This window comes from Myotis nattereri, assembly GCF_964212035.1.
Source record: "Myotis nattereri genome assembly, chromosome: 14".
In the NCBI taxonomy this organism is placed as follows: Eukaryota; Metazoa; Chordata; class Mammalia; order Chiroptera; family Vespertilionidae; genus Myotis; species Myotis nattereri.
The window spans coordinates 32,280,387-32,300,896 of NC_138089.1; the positions used below are offsets into that span (position 1 = coordinate 32,280,387).

The 20,510-nt window shown below is 41.4% G+C and overlaps 1 protein-coding gene and 1 pseudogene across 2 annotated transcripts; both read left to right on the forward strand.

Annotated features, from left to right (window-relative positions):
• Nucleotides 1-1,972: 1,972 nt before the first annotated feature.
• Nucleotides 1,973-4,727, forward strand: LOC308529987 (aarF domain-containing protein kinase 1-like; annotated as a pseudogene). Its single transcript has one exon. The product of its transcript is annotated as an aarF domain-containing protein kinase 1-like (transcript).
• A 2,195-nt stretch (nt 4,728-6,922) lies between these two features.
• Nucleotides 6,923-19,452, forward strand: DBR1 (debranching RNA lariats 1). Its single transcript, XM_081106502.1, has 8 exons — nt 6,923-7,243; nt 7,916-8,040; nt 10,492-10,572; nt 12,693-12,778; nt 14,421-14,645; nt 17,663-17,743; nt 17,999-18,144; nt 18,582-19,452. Exons 1-8 carry the CDS (start codon nt 7,047-7,049, stop codon nt 19,279-19,281), a joined length of 1,641 nt encoding a protein of 546 aa, XP_080962628.1. The 5' UTR covers nt 6,923-7,046; the 3' UTR covers nt 19,282-19,452.
• Nucleotides 19,453-20,510: the final 1,058 nt, after the last annotated feature.

A 20,510-nucleotide genomic window follows, 5' to 3' on the forward strand; every position in this document is an offset into this window, starting at 1 on the left:
TATTGTAGCATTAATCATCCTTGCTTATGGGTCTATGTGCCCCTAACAAACTGTTGAGTTTCTGGAAAGCAGGAATTTTGTTTTAGATTTTCCTTCCACGACAACACTATTTCTCAAACTTTAGTCATCTGCTTACCATTCCCACGATCTTTGCCAATCTGCACCCAGGTATAATTATTCATTCAATATCTTTCTAAAGCTAACTTCAAATCATTAAATAATTTTAGCCTCATCCTAAACCATAATACTCTGTAAAATCAAGTTTATTGTACTCTTTATTTTTATTCTAGTATGCATTAACATAACTACAAAGTTTAAAAGTCCATCTATGGATTACCTAAAATCATGTCATGTATTGCATACTCAACAGCACAAAACATAACCACTACACAGCTCATACAGGGGTATCACATGATTTTTCAGTTGATATTTGCGTTGTATAGAGTTGTTATAGCTGTGTTTGATCCACACTTTATCTATTAGTTCAAGCCATACATCTTCCAGGAAGCCCTTCCCCCAAGTTTAGATTAGGTGACCCCTCCTTCATGTCTTCCTTCATCATTCTGTTTTTGCCAATAACACAGCATTTCTAACAATATATTGTAATCATTGTTTATTTGTTGGTTTCCCCTTTACACACATTATGGCAGGCACTAGGAATTTTATCTTCTATGTATCTTGTCTCACTGTGTACCTTAGGATACTCAGTAAATGTTTACTGAATTAATTTTTGGCTTAGTTTAGGTGCCCCAAAAGGCAGGTCCTGGGACAATGATTTGGATACTGATAGTTTATTTGAGAAAAGTTTCCAAGGAACAGAATTGATGGGTCAGGGAGAGTGAGAAAAGAAAGAAGAAAAAGTCAATATAAGCATCCATTATTAAAGTCATGCTTATTTCTTCAAGACCTCTGAGAAACTTGCAGAATGGCCCCCTGGGTATCCATCTTGAGGTTGGAGCATTTATTTTCCATTTGCATCCTGTACAACCTGGTTGAGGTTTTCTCCGGGGTTCTTAGAACTCCCTATCATCCTGAATTGTACTTGTGCACAGAGTAGAGAGGACTTCCTTACTTGATGTAGAAAAGCAGAATCTGTAGGTAGGTGTGTTTCACAAAGGAGAAGTGAAGATAATTTATGCAGTTTAAATCTGATCTTTTCACCCTTTTCAATTCAAGAATGGAATCTGGAAGTCATAAAACTTATAAAGGAGAGATATTGTGTGTCTGTGTCTGTGTGTATGTTTTCTGATGAAATTAGAAAGTCCAATGAAATGTCTGACAAGTTTAAGATTCAGAGGCTAGAGACACTACACAGAACTCTTTTTATCCTATGTTTGCCTCTGTTTAGTTCAATCACCGCAGACGGCTCTCTCCAGTTTTCCCCAAGTGTGCTGCCATCTGGTGGTGGTAGATGTCATAATCACCAAGTTCAATTACTGTAAGATGCAGATAACAAGAATGGATGTTTTTCCTGATGTTTGTAACATTTTATACACTCACTTGAAAACTCATTGCCCAGAAATCTCCATAGCTCACTCCCTTATTCATGGAGGTTTCTGCTCAATATGTCACCATATCATAATGGTCTTCCAGAACATCTATATTTATTCGTTAAGTACCCTACTACCGTCACTATGACATTTCCTACCCACTTAATCTGCGCTATTTTTAATCATCTATCTTTTAAACACAGTTCTTCCTTTCTGTGTCCTTTATTTTTCTCCAGCTCTTGTTTGATTAGATTTTACTGTCAAGTCTTTTTTTTTTTTTTTCAAAACTGGCCCGTGGGTATTGTATCCCTGGATTTTTTTTTTTTTTAATGGTTGAAAACATCTGCTTGTTGACTTTTTCTTGAATATATCTTGGCTAATACAACATACAGGAAAACAGAACACATTCTAGGTGTTTTAAGCAAAAAGATTAGAAAATTGTTGGAAGAACTAACGATGCAAAGAGGGATGGAGAACTTTACTTGAGATCAGGAAAAATAGGAAGGAAGTTCACTCCACTGAGGGAGCCTGGGGTGTTGGGCTGCCGCAATCATTGCCAAAGCCAGAAGAGAAAAGAAATCTTTCTTCTACCTTCTACACTCCGGCGAGAAAAAAATTATGAGATATTCTAAATTAAAAACAACAACATACAATTGCCTGAGAGTAAAAACCAACAACACACAGTTGCCTGAGAGTGCCTAGTTAGCCTGTTAATAGCGGTGAACCAGCTCTGACATTCTTGTAATTCCAGGAGCTCCCACTTCTCATTTACAATGAACTTTCCAATCTGCTGTCCACAGTGAATCCACAGGCATGGACACTTCTCTGAGGACCCTGATGCACCTATCCCAGAACTAGCTCCACTGCACTTTCTCCCATCCCTTTTGTCTATAGCTAATGTAAATCCTTTCAGAAAGGCTTACATCTTTCTGCCCCTAACTCAACACCAAAAAACACAAACCAATTAAAAAAACGGTAAAGGACCTGAATAGACTCTTCTCCAAAGAAAGCATACAGACCACCAACAGGCGTATAAAAAGATGCTCAACGTCGCTAATCATCAGAGAAATGAAAATTAAAACCACAATGAAGTATCAACTCACACCTGTCAGAATGGCTATCACCAGGCAATCAACAAACAACAAATGTTGCTAGGGATGTACTGAAAAGGGAACCCTCTTGCACTGTTAGTGGGAATGCAGATTGGGGCAGCCACTGTGGGAAGGAGTATGGAGTTACTCCCCCCCCGCCCCCCAAATTAAAAATGGAATTGCCTTATGACACAGCAATTCCACTTCTAGGAACTTATCAGAAGAAATCTGAAACACTAAATTGAAACAATATATGCACCCCTATATTCATTGCAATGTTATTTATGATGGCCAAGATTTGGAAGCAGCCAAGTGTCCCTTAGTAGATGAGTGTATAAAAAGGCAGTGGCACATTTACATGATAGAATACTATTCGGCTGTAAAAAAAGAAGGAAATCTTACCGTTTGTGATAACATGGATGAATTTGGGGAGCATCATGCTAAGTGAGATCAGTCAGAGATCCATATGATTTCACTCATTTGGGGAATCTAATGAACAAAATGAACTAACAAGCAAAATAGTGACAGACTCACAGAGAGCTGGCTGACAGCTGCGGTGTGTGTGGGGGCAGTAATGGGGGAAGGAACTGAGCAAAAAAGAAAAAAAAAAGAGAGAAAACAAAAAGCTCATGTAAAGGGACAACAGTGTGGTGATTGTGGGATCAGATGGAGGTGGAGGGGGTGGAGGAGGGTATAGTGGTGATAAAAAAGAAAAAACAGCAGAGATGGATGAACTATTCTCCTTATGTTCTTAATTAGATGTTGTCAAAGGTGTTTTATTTCGTCTTGGCCACTCACTCGTCAGTTGACAATGTGGTCTTTTCCTCCTGGATGTTTTGGAGACACTCATCTGCTTTTGCTGAGCGTGCTGTTTAGTTATGCAAACAACTACTTGCTAGAAAAGAAAACAAAACAAAAAATCCTGTCCCCTGACCCTCTCCTCTCCCCAGCCTCTCCCCAGACTCCACAAGTCCGCACCTCCACCTGCACCTCAGCCACGGATCTATGATTTGTTTGTGAGCTTTGATGACACCCCTATGGGGGCCACCTCCCTGGCCCGGGTCCGTAAGGCAGTGCTGCATGACAGGTGGATGGTGGCTGTGAAGGTCCAGCAACCGAAGGTGCAGGTGCAGAGCTCAAAGGACATTCTCCTGATGGGGGTGCTCGTCCTGGCTGTCAAACAGCTGCTTCCAGCGTTTGCATTCATGTGGCTGGTGGACGAAGCCAGGAAGAATCTGCCTTTGGAGCTGGATTTCCTCAATGAAGGGAGGAATGCAGAGAAAGTGGCCCAAATACTCAAGCACTTTGATTTCTTAAAGGTCCCCCAAATCCACTGTGAGCTGTCCACCAAGCGGGTCCTTCTGATGGAGTTTTAGATGGTGGGCAAGTCAACGACAGAGACTACATGGAGAGGAACAAGACTGATGTCAACGAGATCTCGCGCCACCTCGAAAGGTACATATACAGTGAAATGATCTTTGTCAGTGGCTTCGTGCACTGCGACCCCCACCCGGGCAGCGTGCTGGTGCGGAAGGGCCCGGACACCGCAGAGGCGGAGATCGTCCAGTTGGATCACGGGCTCTACCAGGCGCTCACGGAAGAGTTTCGCCTGGACCACTGCCACCTCTGGCAGTCGCTGATCTGGACTGACACGGAGAAGGTGAAGAAGTATTGCCAGCGTCTGGGAGCTGGCGACTTCCACCCTTTCTTGGCCTTCATGCTGACGGCCCGCTCGTGGAATTGGTCAACAGGGGCATCAGCCAAGCTCCAGTCTCTGCCACTGAGAAACTGAGATCTGCAACAACGCGGCCACCTGCCTCCCCCAGATCAGCCAGCTCCTCACCCAAGTGCCATGCCAGATGTTGCTCATCTTCAAGACCAATGACCTACTACTGTGAGGCATCGAGGCCACCCTGGGCACCTGCGCTAGCTCCTTCCTCAACATGTCATGTTGCTGCATCAGAGCACTTGCCACGCAAACAAGAAGAACACCTGTTCATTCTTCAAAAAGACCCAGATCTCCTTCAGTGAGACCTTCAGCCTGTGGCAGATCAGCCTTTATGAACTCATTCTGAGTGCGAAGGGGCTGAGGCTGGCCAGCTGGGTCTTGGCTCTGCTTTGCTGGCTGTTGCCTGCTCCACACTGAGTGGACTTTCTATCCCCTTCCCTTTTTCGGTGTGACTCTATGGTGGGCACGGGGTCTTTCCACTCAGCCTTTACTCATGTCTCTATCAGTTGCCCTGTTTCTGCCACTTGGTGGCCTGGAGTCCCGAGGTCACTGTCTGGAATTCCTGTCCCACCATAGGCCTGTCTGAACCACAAGCTGACCATGCAATAGTTTCTCTCCTTATCCAGGGAGATGGCACACAGTCTGCTTTCTGACTCCTGGCATGTGCTGTTGGGTGGGATGTCCCCCCACTTCCATTAGCCTTCCCTGTGTCAGAGTGGCCCATGAATCCCACAGAGGGTGTAGGAAGTTTGACTTTACTGAAGGGGAGCAGCGTCTCTGAACTTGCTTGAGACAGGTTCCCTCTCCTCGCCCTCACACTCCCCACAGGTGTTGCCCCTTAGCAAGTGGCTTGGCCTCCAAGGCAGGCTGTGCCGCAGCCATGGGTTCACTGCTGTACTGGGGACCCCCTTGGGTAATGAAGCCCTTCAGGTCTTGCTTGGTGGGATTTGTAGTCTAGGTGGCAGTGAATCCACGTTGGCCATTAGGCAGGGGCAGACCTGGACACCATGTGCCATTGTGTTCTGCCTGGCTTCTTGCCTCTGCACCGCCAGGTTGCCACTGCGGGGCCAGGCCACTTCCTGCTTCTTGTAGGTTTCTCTCATCTGCCAAGACTTAGACCTCCTTGGAGCTGTTAAGAAGCCCATGGCCAGGAATTCAGAGGCTCAGCTGAAACCCCTGGGTTCTCACCATATTCCCTGTGACCGGGCACCTGCCTTGTTCTAATAATCGCTTCCTGGCTTAGCCCTTTGGTTCATCGTGTGATGCCCCCAGTCCAGAAGACTGTCGTCTGAACCTCACTGTGGCTAGGGTTCCACTCTGTCACCTGCCTGCACCCTGTGCTTTACCTTATTGCCTGCGGCCAGTCTGGCCCTCTCCCAGCACGAACATCTGCTCCTGTTTCTGGGACACCCCAAACTCCTGCTTTAGCTGCTGTCCCTGTGTGTTTTCCAGGTGCTATTGGGTGGATGTCTCCCCACTTCCATTAATTCCTCCTGTGTCAGGGTGGACCATGGATCCCACCCACACTGGCACATTTAACTTGCAGGAAGTTTGAATTTGCTGGAGGGGAGCATGGTCTCTGAGCTGGCTGGAGGCAGGTTCCCTCTCTCTGCCCTGTTACTGTCCACAGGGGTCACACCCAGATTCAGTAGGTCCTAGCTCTTTCTGAGCACCTTTGCTCAAGGACAGTAATTGTGTATGAGTCTCTGTGATTTAATTCACCCCATTCATGGGGCAGAAAACCCCCAAATTTGAGTCTTATTTTCTGTTTGCATTGTTCATAATACAATAATCAGATTTTCCACTGACCACAGATGAGTCGAAATCCCTTTATTTCCTGAAAGAATTAATTGTTCTTAGTGACTAGTTGGGTGTGCCCAGGGGCCTGAGAGAATAATTTGCAAAATCTGTTACTCATCATGAGGATACATACTGGATATTATGTATATATATATATTTTAAAATATATTTTATTGGTTTTTTACAGAGAGGAAGGGAGAGGGATAGAGAGTTAGAAACATCAGTGATGAGAGAGAAACATCCATCAGCTGCCTCCTGCACACCCCCTACTGGGAATGTGCCCAAAACCAAGGTACATGCCCTTGACCAGAATCGAACCTGGGACCTCTCAGTCCACAGGCCGACGCTCCAGCCACTGAGCCAAACCGGTCAGGGCTGGATATTATATTTTACGGTGTCTTTTATAGCCCCTGAAGTAAACATTTTTTGTTGTTGTTGTTCAGGGTAAAAAAAATAAAATCCAGGGTAAAAAAAGAAAATCTTCTGGGAGATCATTTTAAAGCCTCAGTGAGACTTTACGTTTATTTTAAAACTATTTTTAGTTTTTGGTTCTTTAAAATCTTTTTTTTTTGTTTTATTTCTAATTTGCTTCCAGGAATGCATCTCTGCCGTGAAAGCTTCATCCTAGGGAATTAGCCGATCGCACCCGCGCACTTATTTATCTGGGGACTTTTGTTTCTATTTTCTCAGTATTGTGGTTGTGACTTTTATTATCTGTCAGACTGCGAAGACTTAAAAGACCTGAGTCCTTCCCGAAAACGCTCTGGAATCCTGGCGTTAACTCCGCCCCGTCTCTCGCGAGAGTTGAAACCGGAAGTGGAATATATTGCAGGCGTCGCGACAAGGTGGCGGCTCAGTTCACGTTGGCGGGAGCTGAGCGACCCGCCCGGCCTTGGCTCTCCACACGGGGCTCGCTCTGCTCTCGGGGCCGGCAGGATGCGGGTGGCCGTGGCCGGCTGCTGCCACGGGGAGCTGGACAAGATCTACGAGACGCTGGCGCTGGCGGAGCGGCGCGGCGCGGGGCCCATCGACCTGCTGCTGTGCTGCGGCGACTTCCAGGCGGTGCGCAACGAGGCGGACCTGCGCTGCATGGCCGTGCCCCCCAAGTACCGCCACATGCAGACCTTCTACCGGTGAGGCGCGGCGCGGCCCTGGGACCCGCGGGAGGGGGGACTCGCCAGCCGTGGGAGGACCCTGGGCGGGGTCGGAGCCCCTCTGTCTGAGTTCCCGTCCCGGTTCACGCCGTGTGTCTCCAGGAACCGGCGCTCGGTCAGTGTCACTCCTCACTGTCCACCTGCCTCACCTGTTTCGGGAGGGGTCGCAGCCTGAGGGCCCGGCCTGGAGGGAGAGGCCGAAAGGTTAATCTGCTTGTACTCGATGGGATTCCGGGACTAGTTGGTGCCGCGATCCCGGAGTTTCCATTGGGCGCCTGCTCCGCGCTCATCGTGGCTCTAGAAGCTGAGAACCGACCACGTTCCTGACGTCACTGGCCTGAAACGCGAGGTGGCAGCCCTTCGTTCTTAAGGACGGGGATGGGCAATTTAAACCACTCACTGTTTTATTTTCCAAATCCAGTTTACGTTAAGTATTGTTTTGCATTAGTTTCAGGTGCGCTGCATACACTCTACAAGGGGATGGGCAGCGTGTTTAGAAAGTGCCTTTTAACTTGAAGGGAGGAGCCCAGATTTTTCCTGAAGCCCTTGCTTTGCTCTGCTGCCCTGTCGGATTGTGCAGGCGCACCCGATTGCTTTTCTCTGTGCCTGCTTTTCTCTTTGCCAACGGACAGCTTTGCTCTTACGTTCCAGGTATTACTCTGGAGAGAAAAAGGCCCCGGTTCTCACAGTCTTCATTGGAGGGAACCACGAAGCCTCAAATCATTTGCAAGAGTTACCCTATGGTGGCTGGGTAGCACCAAACATTTATTACTTAGGTATGTGTTTGTGGGTAAGTTCTTGGTTTGAGGGGATGGAAGAGCCTTTTAAGCTTTCTATACCAGTTGGGCAGCGTCTTCAGATATATGGTGTTTTGGGAATGTCTCTTAATTTGAATAGGTCATCATGAAAATATGTCCATGCTTCATCTAGTGCAGTGATGGCGAACCTTTGGAGCCCCGTGTGTCAGCATTTTGAAAAACCCTAACTTAACTCTGGTGCCGTGTCACATATAGACATTTTTTGATATTTGCAACCATAGTAAAACAAAGATTTGTATTTTTGACATTTATTTTATATATTTAAATGCCATTTAACAAAGAAAAATCAACCAAAAAAATGAGTTCGCCTGTCACCTCTGACACGCGTGTCATAGGTTCGCCATCACTGATCTAGTGTTTCAAGCAATAGATAATAAAACTGCAAAGAACTTACACACTACTTGTAATTCCTTTATTTTCCCCCACTCTTTTTATTAAATGAAAAAAAAGTAAACTTTTTATATTGGAAATTGTTAAACATACACAAAACTAGAGAATAGTACGGGTTTTCCTCAGTATTGGACTGTAGAACATTCCTATGAACACTTTCATAAGGGGAAATGGTGTAAAGCAAATAAGCAATTACCAGTAATTTCAAAATCACCAATACTGTGGTAACATTAGAAAATTTTTATGTTTTTTAGTTATTGATTTTAGAGAGAGAGGAAGAGAGAAAGAGGTTTCTTGTTTTACTTATTTATGCACTCATTAGTTAATTTTTGTATGTGCCCTGACTGGGGATTGAACCTGCAACTTTGGCTTATCGGGCCAATGCTCTAACCAACTGAGTTAAGTGGCCAGGATCCTACCAATTACCATTAATTTACATGCAAAAATTTTGAGTATTCCCAGTCCCAGAAAATAACCTACTAAATCATACCAATAGGTTTGATGACATCCAGTTTTTTGCTAAGTATAACTCCTTTACAAGCTCAGGCTTTTGTGCTACCTTCGGACACATCTAGCAAATAGATGCACAAAATAAATCGAGATAAAGCACAGATGCTCAGACACAGTTCAAAGCTATGGTGGCTTAATGCTGAGTGTAGTTTCTGGGGAAGGGGCTTAGTGGGGCCACTGTCCCTGCTCTGGATGCAGGCTACAAAACAAATGCTGAAGCTATTTTGGCTCTTCACCTATTTTCATTAGAGCAAAAATCCTCTTTGGATTTCTTTCAGTTAGTGAAAACAGGCATTCTGGAGAGAAAAAGGCTCCAGTTCTGTAGGTCTTTCATAAAAGTGAAATTGTGTAACACAGACTTTGGAAAAGCTGGGGATATCTGTGTAATGGATCTCCATACCTATTAACTAGTTTCAACCACAATTATTCTGCCATCCTTATTTCAGCCCATCCTCTCTTAAACTTTTTTGGTGGGAGAAGTGACGAGTTATTTTAAAGCAAATTCAAGTCATGAGATTATTTCACCTGTAAACACTCAGTACATATTTTTTAAGTGATAAGGATTTTAAAAAATACCCAGTGCCATTGTTATACCTAGCTAAAGTAACAGTAATTCCTATTCTCTGTTGCCTAGTTCATGTTTAGATTTCCCTGATTATCACAGAGATGTCTGTTTTATAATTGACTTGTTAAATAGGACCCAAACAAGGTCCATGCATTTCATTGTCATGATGCTAAAGTCTCTAGCTGTTCCTTTCATCTCTCTCCTTCCCACCCCCATGTCATTTATTTGTTGAAGAAAATGGGAAAATTTCTTGTAGAATTTCCTGCATTCTAGATTTAACTATTGGAATTCACTGAGTTGTTTAACATTTTCCTTTTATCCTCTGCATTGCCTGTAACCTGCATTTAGATTTACAGACCTGGTAAGATTCGGGTTCAGTGTTAGCCCCTTTACACTCTACAATCCTTTTTTCTCTTTACTAAAATGTTTGTAGGTGTTTCTGAAAACTACAGAAATTTAATTTCTCTAGTTCATTACTGATTGATCAGCTTTTGACAAGTGCAACATTATGAAAAAGTGAAATTTTTTAAAGGTGGTCAGTTTAGAAATGAAATATAGAAAGTGCAGGTTCTTTATACCTTAAATGTGCTGACTTTCAGATATATGACATATAAATCCATCATAGGACACTTTTTGCCTATTCCCTCACCACACCCTCATATTCCTTTAGGTACCAAATTATGTCTATTTTCCTCTAAGCACATTCTATTTCATTTGTTTTTTTTTCTTTCTGCTTAGTTTCTTGACTGATCTGCTTCTAGGCCTCTCTTCCCTAGTCTACCTTATATATTGTTGGCATATTACTATGTAGAAGAGTAACCTTATCATGATACTTTATTTTCAAATAATTTTAGGACTGCATGGAATTTTAGGCCTGGAAACTGTTCAGTCAGTAAAGAGATTGCTTTTGCCTATAGTAATCTTATTTAACTGTAATTTCTCAGGTTTGGCAGGTGTAGTAAAATACCGAGGTGTAAGGATTGGTGGAATCTCTGGTATCTTCAAATCTCATGACTATCGAAAAGGTATTGTTGTTCTGACTGTTTTTAAACTTTAAAACTTGCATGCCCCATAGTAACTTAAGCGTAATATATAGTTTGCCTTTTTCATTGGATTTTTTCTATGAACTAATTTATTCTTAAATTTATATTATGAAATATTTTATGCCTATGGAAATATAGAGGACATAGAATGTACTATCTGTGTATCCACCATCAAGTTTCATCAAGACTTAGTATTCTTGCCACTTTTCATTTTGATTTTTTAAGAAATAAAACAGTACAGAATCAGTTGAGACTCATTATTGTCAGTCCTCAGTCCCATTCCTCTTTTTATCCCTCCCTTTCCTCATTAGGTAGTCAGTGTTCTGAATTTGGTGTTTATCATTCACTTGAGTATTTTATATCGTTACCATATATGTAACAGCTTTAAACTGTATTATATAACATGTTTAAACTTCGTATAAATGTATCATTTTGCATGTATCTTTCTGCAACTTTAATATGTTTTTGAAATTCATGTTGATACATGTAACTCTAATACATTCATTTTAGTTTATGAATAGTATTCCATTGCATAAGTAGTTGATCCTTGAACAACGCAGATGTTAGAGGTTCTAACTCCTGCATGGTAAAAAAAATCCACATATAAGTTTGACTTCTTCAAAACTTAAGTTGTCCCTCCATATTTGTGAGGGATTGGTTCCAGGACAACCCTCCCCCGCCCTCACTGTTATGGATACCAAATCCATGGATGCTCTACTCCCCTATGTAAAATGGTGTGTATCAATGAATATAGTTGACCCTCCACATCTGTGTACTCCCAACTGCATATCAAAAACAGTACAGGTATTTATTGAAAATAAAATAATCTATAAGTGTTGTTCAAGGATCAGCTATATACCACACTGCACTTATTCACCCTACAATATCTGAATGAATTATACCTTGATTTTAAAATGAAAGGAATAGCTTTTATTCACATTTGATTTTAAAATTTCTTGAATTAAGTTGGGTAGCTCAAACTTGTCTCCTCAATGTAACTGTTAAGTCACAAGTTTGTTCCCAGTGCCCTGCTCTCTGTGATTATAAACTATTGGCATGAGTGTATAAAGATAAACCGTCTCCTACATGGCAGATGCGCGTGCAAATTGGAACCACTCTTTGGAGGGACAATTGGTCATATCTGTGAAAATTATAAAAGTACTCTAACCCAGTAGTTCTACTCCCAGGAATGTGTCTCTAGGTATATTTTGCATGAGCAAAATGATATATGCAAATTTATTTATTTTAGTTTTATTTGTAGTAGCAAAAGTTAGGAACTAGTTAAATATATCATGACATAACTATGCAGTTTAATGATATGACACCATTAAAAAAGTAAAGAAAAGGACAAAGAATCAGTTAATATGAAAAGAACTCCAAAATAAGTGAAGTGAAAAAACAAGGCACAGAACAAATATAAAGTATACAGCCATTTGTGTAAAAAAAAAAAAGGGAGGATAAAGAAGTAGATGATATGTTATATGCATAGATGAGATCCCTAGAATAAAGTTCTAAAACCTGATTAACGCTAGCTGCCTCCAGGTAGTGTTCCTGATGGCTGCGGACAGGAATTGGAGGACCCCCTCCCATTGTTCTGGCAGTTGTAGTGAGATAAGATTTATATACCATTGTAAGTATACCATTCAATGGTTTTAGTACATTTATAGTTATGCATCCAGATTTTACCACCATCCAGATTTAGACCATTTCTATCACCCCTAAAAGTTTTGTGCCTATTTGTAATTAATCCCGGCTCCCACCAGCCCTAGGCATCCACTGGTCTACTCTCTAGGAGGAACACTTGGTATTCTATACCTTTCCGGAGGTATTTTTTTAAACTACAGTATGTGAATAAACAATGTGCTTCAAAATTAAATATAATTTCATTTTAAAAACCACAAGCCCCCAAATTTAGATTCATAGTTTCTGATCACTTAGTAATTGAACATATAAACATATAAAGAGCAGTGTTTTTTATAAGATTTCAAGAACCAAAAGCATTGATAGCAGACACTAGTTTTAGGGAAGTATGTGTATCTATTTATATAATTTGCAGTTTTTAAAGGTGTTGAATACAGCTTATTTCTCTCCTTCAATTTAAGGTCATTTTGAGTGCCCTCCTTATAATTCAGCTACAATAAGGAGTATATATCATGTGAGAAATGTTGAAGTGTATAAATTAAAACAGGTATGTAAAAAGTACAATACGGCAGGCTTGAAAAAATGTTAAAGTAATTCTGTACCAAAATGTGTTTGATCATTTTGGTATATTACTTCCAAGAAGAGCATAGTTCAGTATTTCTAAAATTTGGATTTGAGTTGTGTTTAGGAGGTTCACAGATGAACATTAAAAAATTCTTATGGTAACAAATTTATTTTAGCGAGTAAAAATAAAACATTCAACTCATGATTTCAGATATTATTACGGTAAGGCTAAAAATATATTGGAATAAAGTGATTCTTTAAAGAAAATATTAGAATATTTTTTTTAAAGAATGGTATTGAATAGAAAATAAAAGTAGAGATGATAGAAGGTATGGGAAAACCGTGAAAGTGATCTCTAAAAACACTGACTCAGCTGGAGAATAGGTGAAGCTAGGTTTTTGTTTGAGAACCATCTCAGTGCCTGACACTGGGCTAAGCAGTTTTCACATGAGATATTTCATATCATTGCCACTCAAATTCTGTCAGATTAAGAATGAGAGGCCAAGGCTCAGATAGATAAGCAACCTGCCCAAGATCTCCCAAGTAGTTAAGTGGCAGAGCCTGTCTGAGAGAACTCAGGCCCTTCCCACCATAGCACACAGCCTCTGTGGGAGCATAAGGATGCTTGCAGGCATTCGATGCCTACTCACAGCAGTTCCTTACTTTGAATGCTTTTTCCTTTTCACCAGTCTAAATCCTACTAGTCCTTGAAGACCCAGGTTAGATACTACTTCCCAACCAGTGTTCTAGTTTAAAGTCATTATGTTTCACTGAAAAAAATTTTTTAATCCTCACCCGAGGATATAGTTTACTGATTTTTTTTTTTTTAAGAGTGAAAGAGAAACATGAATCGGTTGCCTTCTGTACTCGCCCTGACCCAGGATCGAACCTGCCACTTAGATTTGTTCCCTGATGGGGAATTGAACCGGTAACCTTTCCAACCAACTGAGCCACACCGTCCAGGGCTTAACTGAATTTTCATTGCACATATTGCCCTGACCAGTTAGTCATCTCTTTCTTATAGTTTGTATTGTCTTGAACACTTAAGTTATTTACATTTAGTTTTCCAAGTGTGGGATGAGTAAAGTATGGAGTGTATTTTGTGTTCCCCATGAAGACAACAGCCACCTTAAATACTTCTAATATGACTTATGTAGCAAACAGAGTATTTTTGGTATATACTATGTGAATCCATTAGAAAAAAAAGTGGACTATATCTTTAGGTTTACCGTATCATTTACATTAGATGTCTTATGAAATCTGGTGTCTCTGGATCATAAAACATGGTTTCTTTACCAAAAAGGGAAAAGCACAATGGTTATTACATATTTTAGAAACTGAATGTAAAAGACCATAGCTGATGAGCAGTCTAATCCAAGTGTGTCTGCTGACCTGCCTTGCTGGAAAATAAGGATGATTTGTGAGGCGGGGAGGAAGCTGTTTCTTTTTGCCTATGTGAGTGAATAGGTTAGTACTTCTGTGACTTCCTTCCATAAAGAGCCTTAGAATGAGTTACACAAAAATCCAGAGGTCTAAGTGGGTAAATGGTATGTGTCAGGGGAGAGAAGGAAGGGAGTTTTGCTTGTGGTTAATCTGTTTTTAAGAGTTTTCTTTTTCTGTTAAAGCTGAAGCAGCCTATGGACATATTCTTATCTCATGATTGGCCAAGAAGTATATACCATTATGGAAATAAGAAGCAACTTCTTAAGACTAAATCTTTTTTCCGACAAGAAGTGGAAAATAACACCTTAGGAAGTCCTGCTGCCTCAGAGCTCCTAGAGCACTTAAAACCAACTTACTGGTTTTCCGCACACCTTCATGTGAAGTTTGCAGCCTTGATGCAGCATCAGGTAGAAAACACAGTATTTATTCTTGCATTTAACAAACACTTATTGAACATCAGTGGGCTCCTCACTGTTGAAACAGTTGTAAAGTTAGAGAAAGAAATGAAAGATAACTTCCAGAATCCAGTGGGGGAAGGGATAAGTAAGCAGGCAATGATAAAATAGTGTAATAAGTTTGTGACAAAACGTCCTAGGGTCCTGGGAGCACCTACGCCGGACTATGTGGACAAAGAGATGAAGCAAGAGAAGCTTTTCCAAAGGAATTGATGGTGCAGGAAGGAGTAGATATGAGGGTAATCTATGAGAGGGACCAATGTGTGTGAAGGCCAGAGGCTGAGAACAGGGTGCCTTTGGGGGACTGCAGCTCGTTCCCATGGCGGAGGGTAGACGCTGGGGCACGATCATAGTGCCATGCTCTGGAGTTTGGGTTTTAACCAGAGGTAATGGGGAAAGTTGGAGAGTGATGAAATACAGATTTTCATTTTTGAAAGATTAGTTTCGCTACAGTTTTGCAGATGGATTGGAGTGATATAAAATAGGAGGCACAGGAGGTTCTTTAAGCAAAAGATGAGATGGTAACCTAAGGCAAAGAAGGAACACAGAGAATAAAGCAGTGTCTAGAGAGATTTTGGAAGTAGAATCATCAGGATTTGGTGATGGAGGGAGGAGGGAATCTAGGATGAGTCTAAGTTTGCCTTGGGTAATTGCATGGTATAGTGCTTGATAGAAGGTAGAGAATAAATATATACCTATGATTAAGTTTTTATGGAAATATGTGGTTCTTTCTTTCACCTCCGATTCAGACTAAACTCTGACTGTCCCATAAAGTGTTTCAGAGGGAAAACATTTAGAAGATGCTTGGTTAACAAAGTTAGGAGTTCTTGGAGGCTTCTATAGGATTTCTGAGTCTTGAACGTACTGATTAATGGGCATTGCCTTACTCCAAGAGTGCAATGTGGTTTACAGTGCTTCCCGAACTTGCTTGACCACACACTTTTCAGTGGTAGAGGCCCACTTTAGCTGTGTTCCTCAAGGAGACCAGGTTACTCCTTTAATTTTCCCAAGTCCAAGTCATCTGTTTTTATATCAGTCGTCTTTTTTTTAATTTTATTGATTTCAGAGAGGAAGGGAGAGGGATATGGAAACATCAATGATGAGAGATAATCATCGATTGGCTGCCTCCTGTATGTCCTCCACTGGAGATCAAGCCCGCAACCTGGGCATGTGCCTTGCCTGGGAATCAAACTGTGACCTCCTGGTTCATAGATCAGTGCTCAACCATTGAGCCTTGCCAGTTGGGTTCAATTGCCTTTCCACATCTGTGTTACTCTTTTCTGTGTCTTAGGGCTCCTGACATGCTTGGCTTCTTTTTTTTTTTTTTTTTTTTTTAATATATTTTATTGATTTTTTACAGAGAGGAAGGGAGAGAGAGATAGAGAGTTAGAAACATCGATGGGAGAGAAACATTGATCAGCCGCCTCCTGCACACCTCCCACTGGGGATGTGCCCGCAACCCAGGTACATGCCCTTGACCGGAATCGAACCCGGGACCTCAGTCCGCAGGCCGATGCTCTATCCACTGAGCCAAACCGGTCTCGGCGACATGCTTGGCTTCTTATTGAAGTATCTGATTTTCTACTTTTCCCCACTGCATCTTCTGCTGTCAGCCAGGGACTTTTACCTCTGTATTAACAACATATTCGATCCCTTTTTCTTGGCTCCTCAGCCTCCTCTGACTTTGCTAGTGTCCTCTTTTAGCCCCTTCACCAGCCCCACAGATCACCTTTCTTCAGAACTGCCCTGCAGCCAAGATCTGTGTAACCTCTGTGCCTTCCACCTCTCAGTCCCTCTTCAGCACTGAAGTTTGATACCTGGTCCACAGCAGGACATCCCATAGCTTGTTTCCTTGTATTTTTTCCTCCAGGTGCCTTACTGTTTTCAGTGAGTCACTTTTTTACTGTTTTTACTATGACCTTGTTAGTGACCCCTTCCACATTTCTGTCTGACAATTCACTTTTCGAAAAATAGCTTTATTGGTGCCCTGGACAGTGGTGAGAGCGTCGGTCTGCACACTGAAGGGTTGCCGGTTCAATCCTCGACCCTGGTCGAGGCAAGTGCAGGAAGCAACCAGTCGATGTATCTCTCTCACATCCATATTTTTCTCTCTCCTCCCCCTCCCTTCCTCCCTCCCACTCTCTAAAAATCAATGGGAAAAATATCCTTGGGTGAGGATTAACAACAAAAAGCTTTATTGGTGTATAATTTACATAAAATTCAATCAAGTGTATAATTCAGTGTGTGTTCACACATCACATAATCCAGTTTTTGAATATTTCCATCCTCTGAAAAGATCCTTTGTGTGTGTGTGTATGTGTTTGATGTCATTCCTTGTTCTCATTCTCAGCCCAGGCAACCACTAATCTGCTTTGTGTCTCTATGGCTTTGCCCTTTCTGAACCTTTCATATAAATGTAAACATTAATATATAGTCTTTGGTATCTGGCTTCTATTATTTGCTTGTTTTTGAGGTTCACTTATGTTATAGCATCTATCTGTGTTTTTATTTTTATTGTTGAATAGTATAGTATTTCATTCTATAGATACATCGCATCTAACTTTGATGTTGTATCTAAGAAATCTTTGCCTAACTCAAGGTAGTGACGATTTTTCTTCTATGATTTCTTCTAAAAATTGTGTACTTTTAACTCTGCCAATTTATTTTTAAGCTCTTCTGTTATCTTTAATCCTTTTGTTATATGCCTTAATATATGTGTTCAGTGCTTTGATTTAACATTATCATCATCACCGTTAGTTTCTGCTTTGACTTGTGTAAGAATGTAAGACATGAAAGCCAGAGAGTTGAAGTGCCCATTGTTGCACAAGTGAGTGTAGAACTAACTTGCTTTGAAAAAGTAACAGTTGTTCCTTTGACACACAACTTTGTGTAACAAAGATTGTTTCCATCCTGTCCAATGTATGAATTATCTGTGATGTTTTAACATTCTTTCTTAAATCATGGTTTAGGCCAAGGATGAAGGAGAGCCCGCCAAAGCAACCAAATTCTTAGCCTTGGACAAATGCTTACCACATAGAGACTTTCTTCAGGTAAGAAGAAAATGAAATAACTTCTCAATATAGTTTTACTCTTCCAGTGATTAAGAAAACATCTTAATTTTTGTTTTCTAAACTATTAATTTGTGTATTTTGTAATTTATATAGTCTGAGAATTCTTTGGGAATATTTACATTAATATTTTTAGTCTACTAAATTAAATTCCTTTTAACTTTTATTGTTACATTGAAATCCTTAGATATTAAAAATAGATATGTATTTGTTAAAATTACCAATTTGTTCTTATAGGTAATAGAAATAGATCATGACCCCAGTGCTCCTGATGACTTGGAGTATGATATTGAATGGCTCACTATTCTCAGGGCTACAAACAATCTTATTAATGTAACTGCGCGCCTGTGGAATATGCCTGAAAATAATGGCCTTCATACAAGGTAAGCCTGACCTTTTTAGGACTTGCTCTCACTATGCTTGCAAGGTTTTTGTGGTCACCCCCCTCTTTTTTTAATTAAGAAAAAAAATAAAACCCTTTTAAATGAGTGTAAGAATAATTCATGGTTTACAAGAAAATGGATTGTTGAGTACCAACCCAAATAAGTGTATAAGTGATTAAGTATGCACAGAACTAATATGGTGGAGATTTGGTTCACATTAAAACAACTTATACTTGCATTAGGTTGTATAGACAGCTTTTCTTATGAATTGTTTTTATTTTGAAATGGTCCTTTGTTAAATTAACTGTAATTTTACTAAATGGAATTTAGATTATCGTTTATTTTTTATCCTTGTACCTGAAGTTCATAGTTAGATTTCATAATTTGTTGTCTGGGGCCAATGACGTATAAAAGACCATTGTTTTGGACTTTTATAGGTGGGATTATAGTCCAACAGAAGAAGCTATGAATGAAGTATTGGAAACATTGAATCATGACCTCAAAGTTCCATTTAACTTTAGCGTGACGGCTGCTTGTCATGACCCAAGCAAGCCACAGACACAAGTGCAGTTGGTTCACAGGATCAACCCTCAGACTACTGAGTTTTGTGCCAGACTTGGCATCACAGACATTAATGTCAGTCTTCAGAAGGCCAAGGAAGAACACCACTTGTGTGGTGAATATGAAGAGCAGGAGGAAGGGGGCAGTAATGACTCTGGAGAAGAGCCCAGTGAATATAACACAGACACCTCTGCCCTGTCCTCTACTAATCCAGATGAAATAGTGTTAGAGGAAGAAGAGGAAGAGGAAGAGGAAGATAGTTTTGTAAGTGCACATAGTGACCTGAATACAACATCCCTAGAACCTTCTTCTGACCTGGCCTCTGACTTTTCTGCAAGCTTCTCTGATGTCAGGATCCTGCCAGGTTCCATGTTTGTTTCTTCTGATGATACATCGGGTTCCCCAGGTAGCGGAGAGGGGAAACCTGGCGAGGCTGTGGAGTCTGGAGATGGGAAGGACTTAACCAGAGCACCAGGGAAGAGGCTGAGTGATGAGTCTGTACCTGAACAAAGAAAGAAAATTAAGAGGAGGAATCAAGCCATCTATGCTGCAGAGGATGATGACGATGCAGCATGAGACAGTTTATTGTCTTGTATACAGATATGTGATGTTTAAGACCATATTTTTAGAGTTGGGTTTTTTGACTCAAGACTTAACTTTGTAATAATGAAGTTATATAGAGAATTGACTTTGCCCTTAGGCCCTTGTATATTTCATATACAAACATATTAAAATTTCATCTCTTTACTAGATTGAGTACCCTTACTTTAAAGACAGATACTACTCACTTTCATTGTTTTCAACACAAACTTGAAAACACATGGAAGGAGGTTAAAGAGAAGAAGCTTACAGTGGGGCTTCTGTCTTAGCTGGGGCTGCTATAACAAAATACCGCGGACGGATGGCTTAATCAACAGAAACCTATTGCTCGCAGTTCTGGAACTGGAAAGTCCAAGATCAAGGTGAAGATGTGTTCCTGGAGAGGACTCTCTTTCTGGTTTGTAGATAGCTGCCTTCCTACTGGGTCCTCCCCTGGCCTTTCCGAGGTGAATGCTTGTGGAGAGAGAGAGAGGGATCTTTGTTTTACCCCCTTGTAAGAATGCCCCCTTCGTGACCTCATCTAAACCTGATGACCTCAGAAAGGCCTCCAAATACCATTACCTTGGGGGTTAGGGCTTCATTCTCCCCAATGTGGTGGTGGGGGCACAAACATTCAGTCCACAAGCGTTTCTTTCAGCCACATCGGGTACTGCTCGTTCTCACAGCCACTCGGTTTTTACAAAGTTCCCTGCCATGTGGACACGGCACAGGTGGCTCTAAGATGTTTCCAGTTCCTTACAGAACAAAGAGACTAAACACCGACGTACAGAGCTTGAAAGCAAAGCTTGTTCACACAGCCCTCCGCTCCGACTGGAGCCACTGCTCAGTGGATGCATCTTGCAGACCCTGTTCTTCAGCCTGAAAGGGTGGTGTCTGCACAACTGCTGCACTGAGAACAACTGTTTTCCCTTATCTCCCTGCCCTTACCCCCATCCCTTCCTTTATCTGTAAGTAAACTTAAAAAAGGGGAAAAGGACACGTGTGAGCACAGTAATTTCCAGGACAAACCCAGAAATACCTTCCTGATCGCTATGCAAGGTTTTGTACACAGGAGCATGTTTGACTGGTAAGGCTGAGTGGAGAACAAAAGCATTATTGTCAGAAATGCAAGGCTAGAACCATTGGACACGCAGAACAGTTTAAAATATTGTCATGGGACCAGGGAATTTTATGTGGGCATGAATTCACAGATTTTCAATAAAAAA

Coding starts and splice junctions, on each gene's coding strand:
- DBR1 (XM_081106502.1), top strand. CDS start 7,047: ATGCGGGTGGCCGTGGCCGGCTGCTGCCACGGGGAGCTGGACAAGATC. Junction 7,244..7,915: donor CACATGCAGACCTTCTACCG/GTGAGGCGCGGC, acceptor CTTACGTTCCAG/GTATTACTCTGGAGAGAAAA. Junction 18,145..18,581: donor AATAATGGCCTTCATACAAG/GTAAGCCTGACC, acceptor GGACTTTTATAG/GTGGGATTATAGTCCAACAG.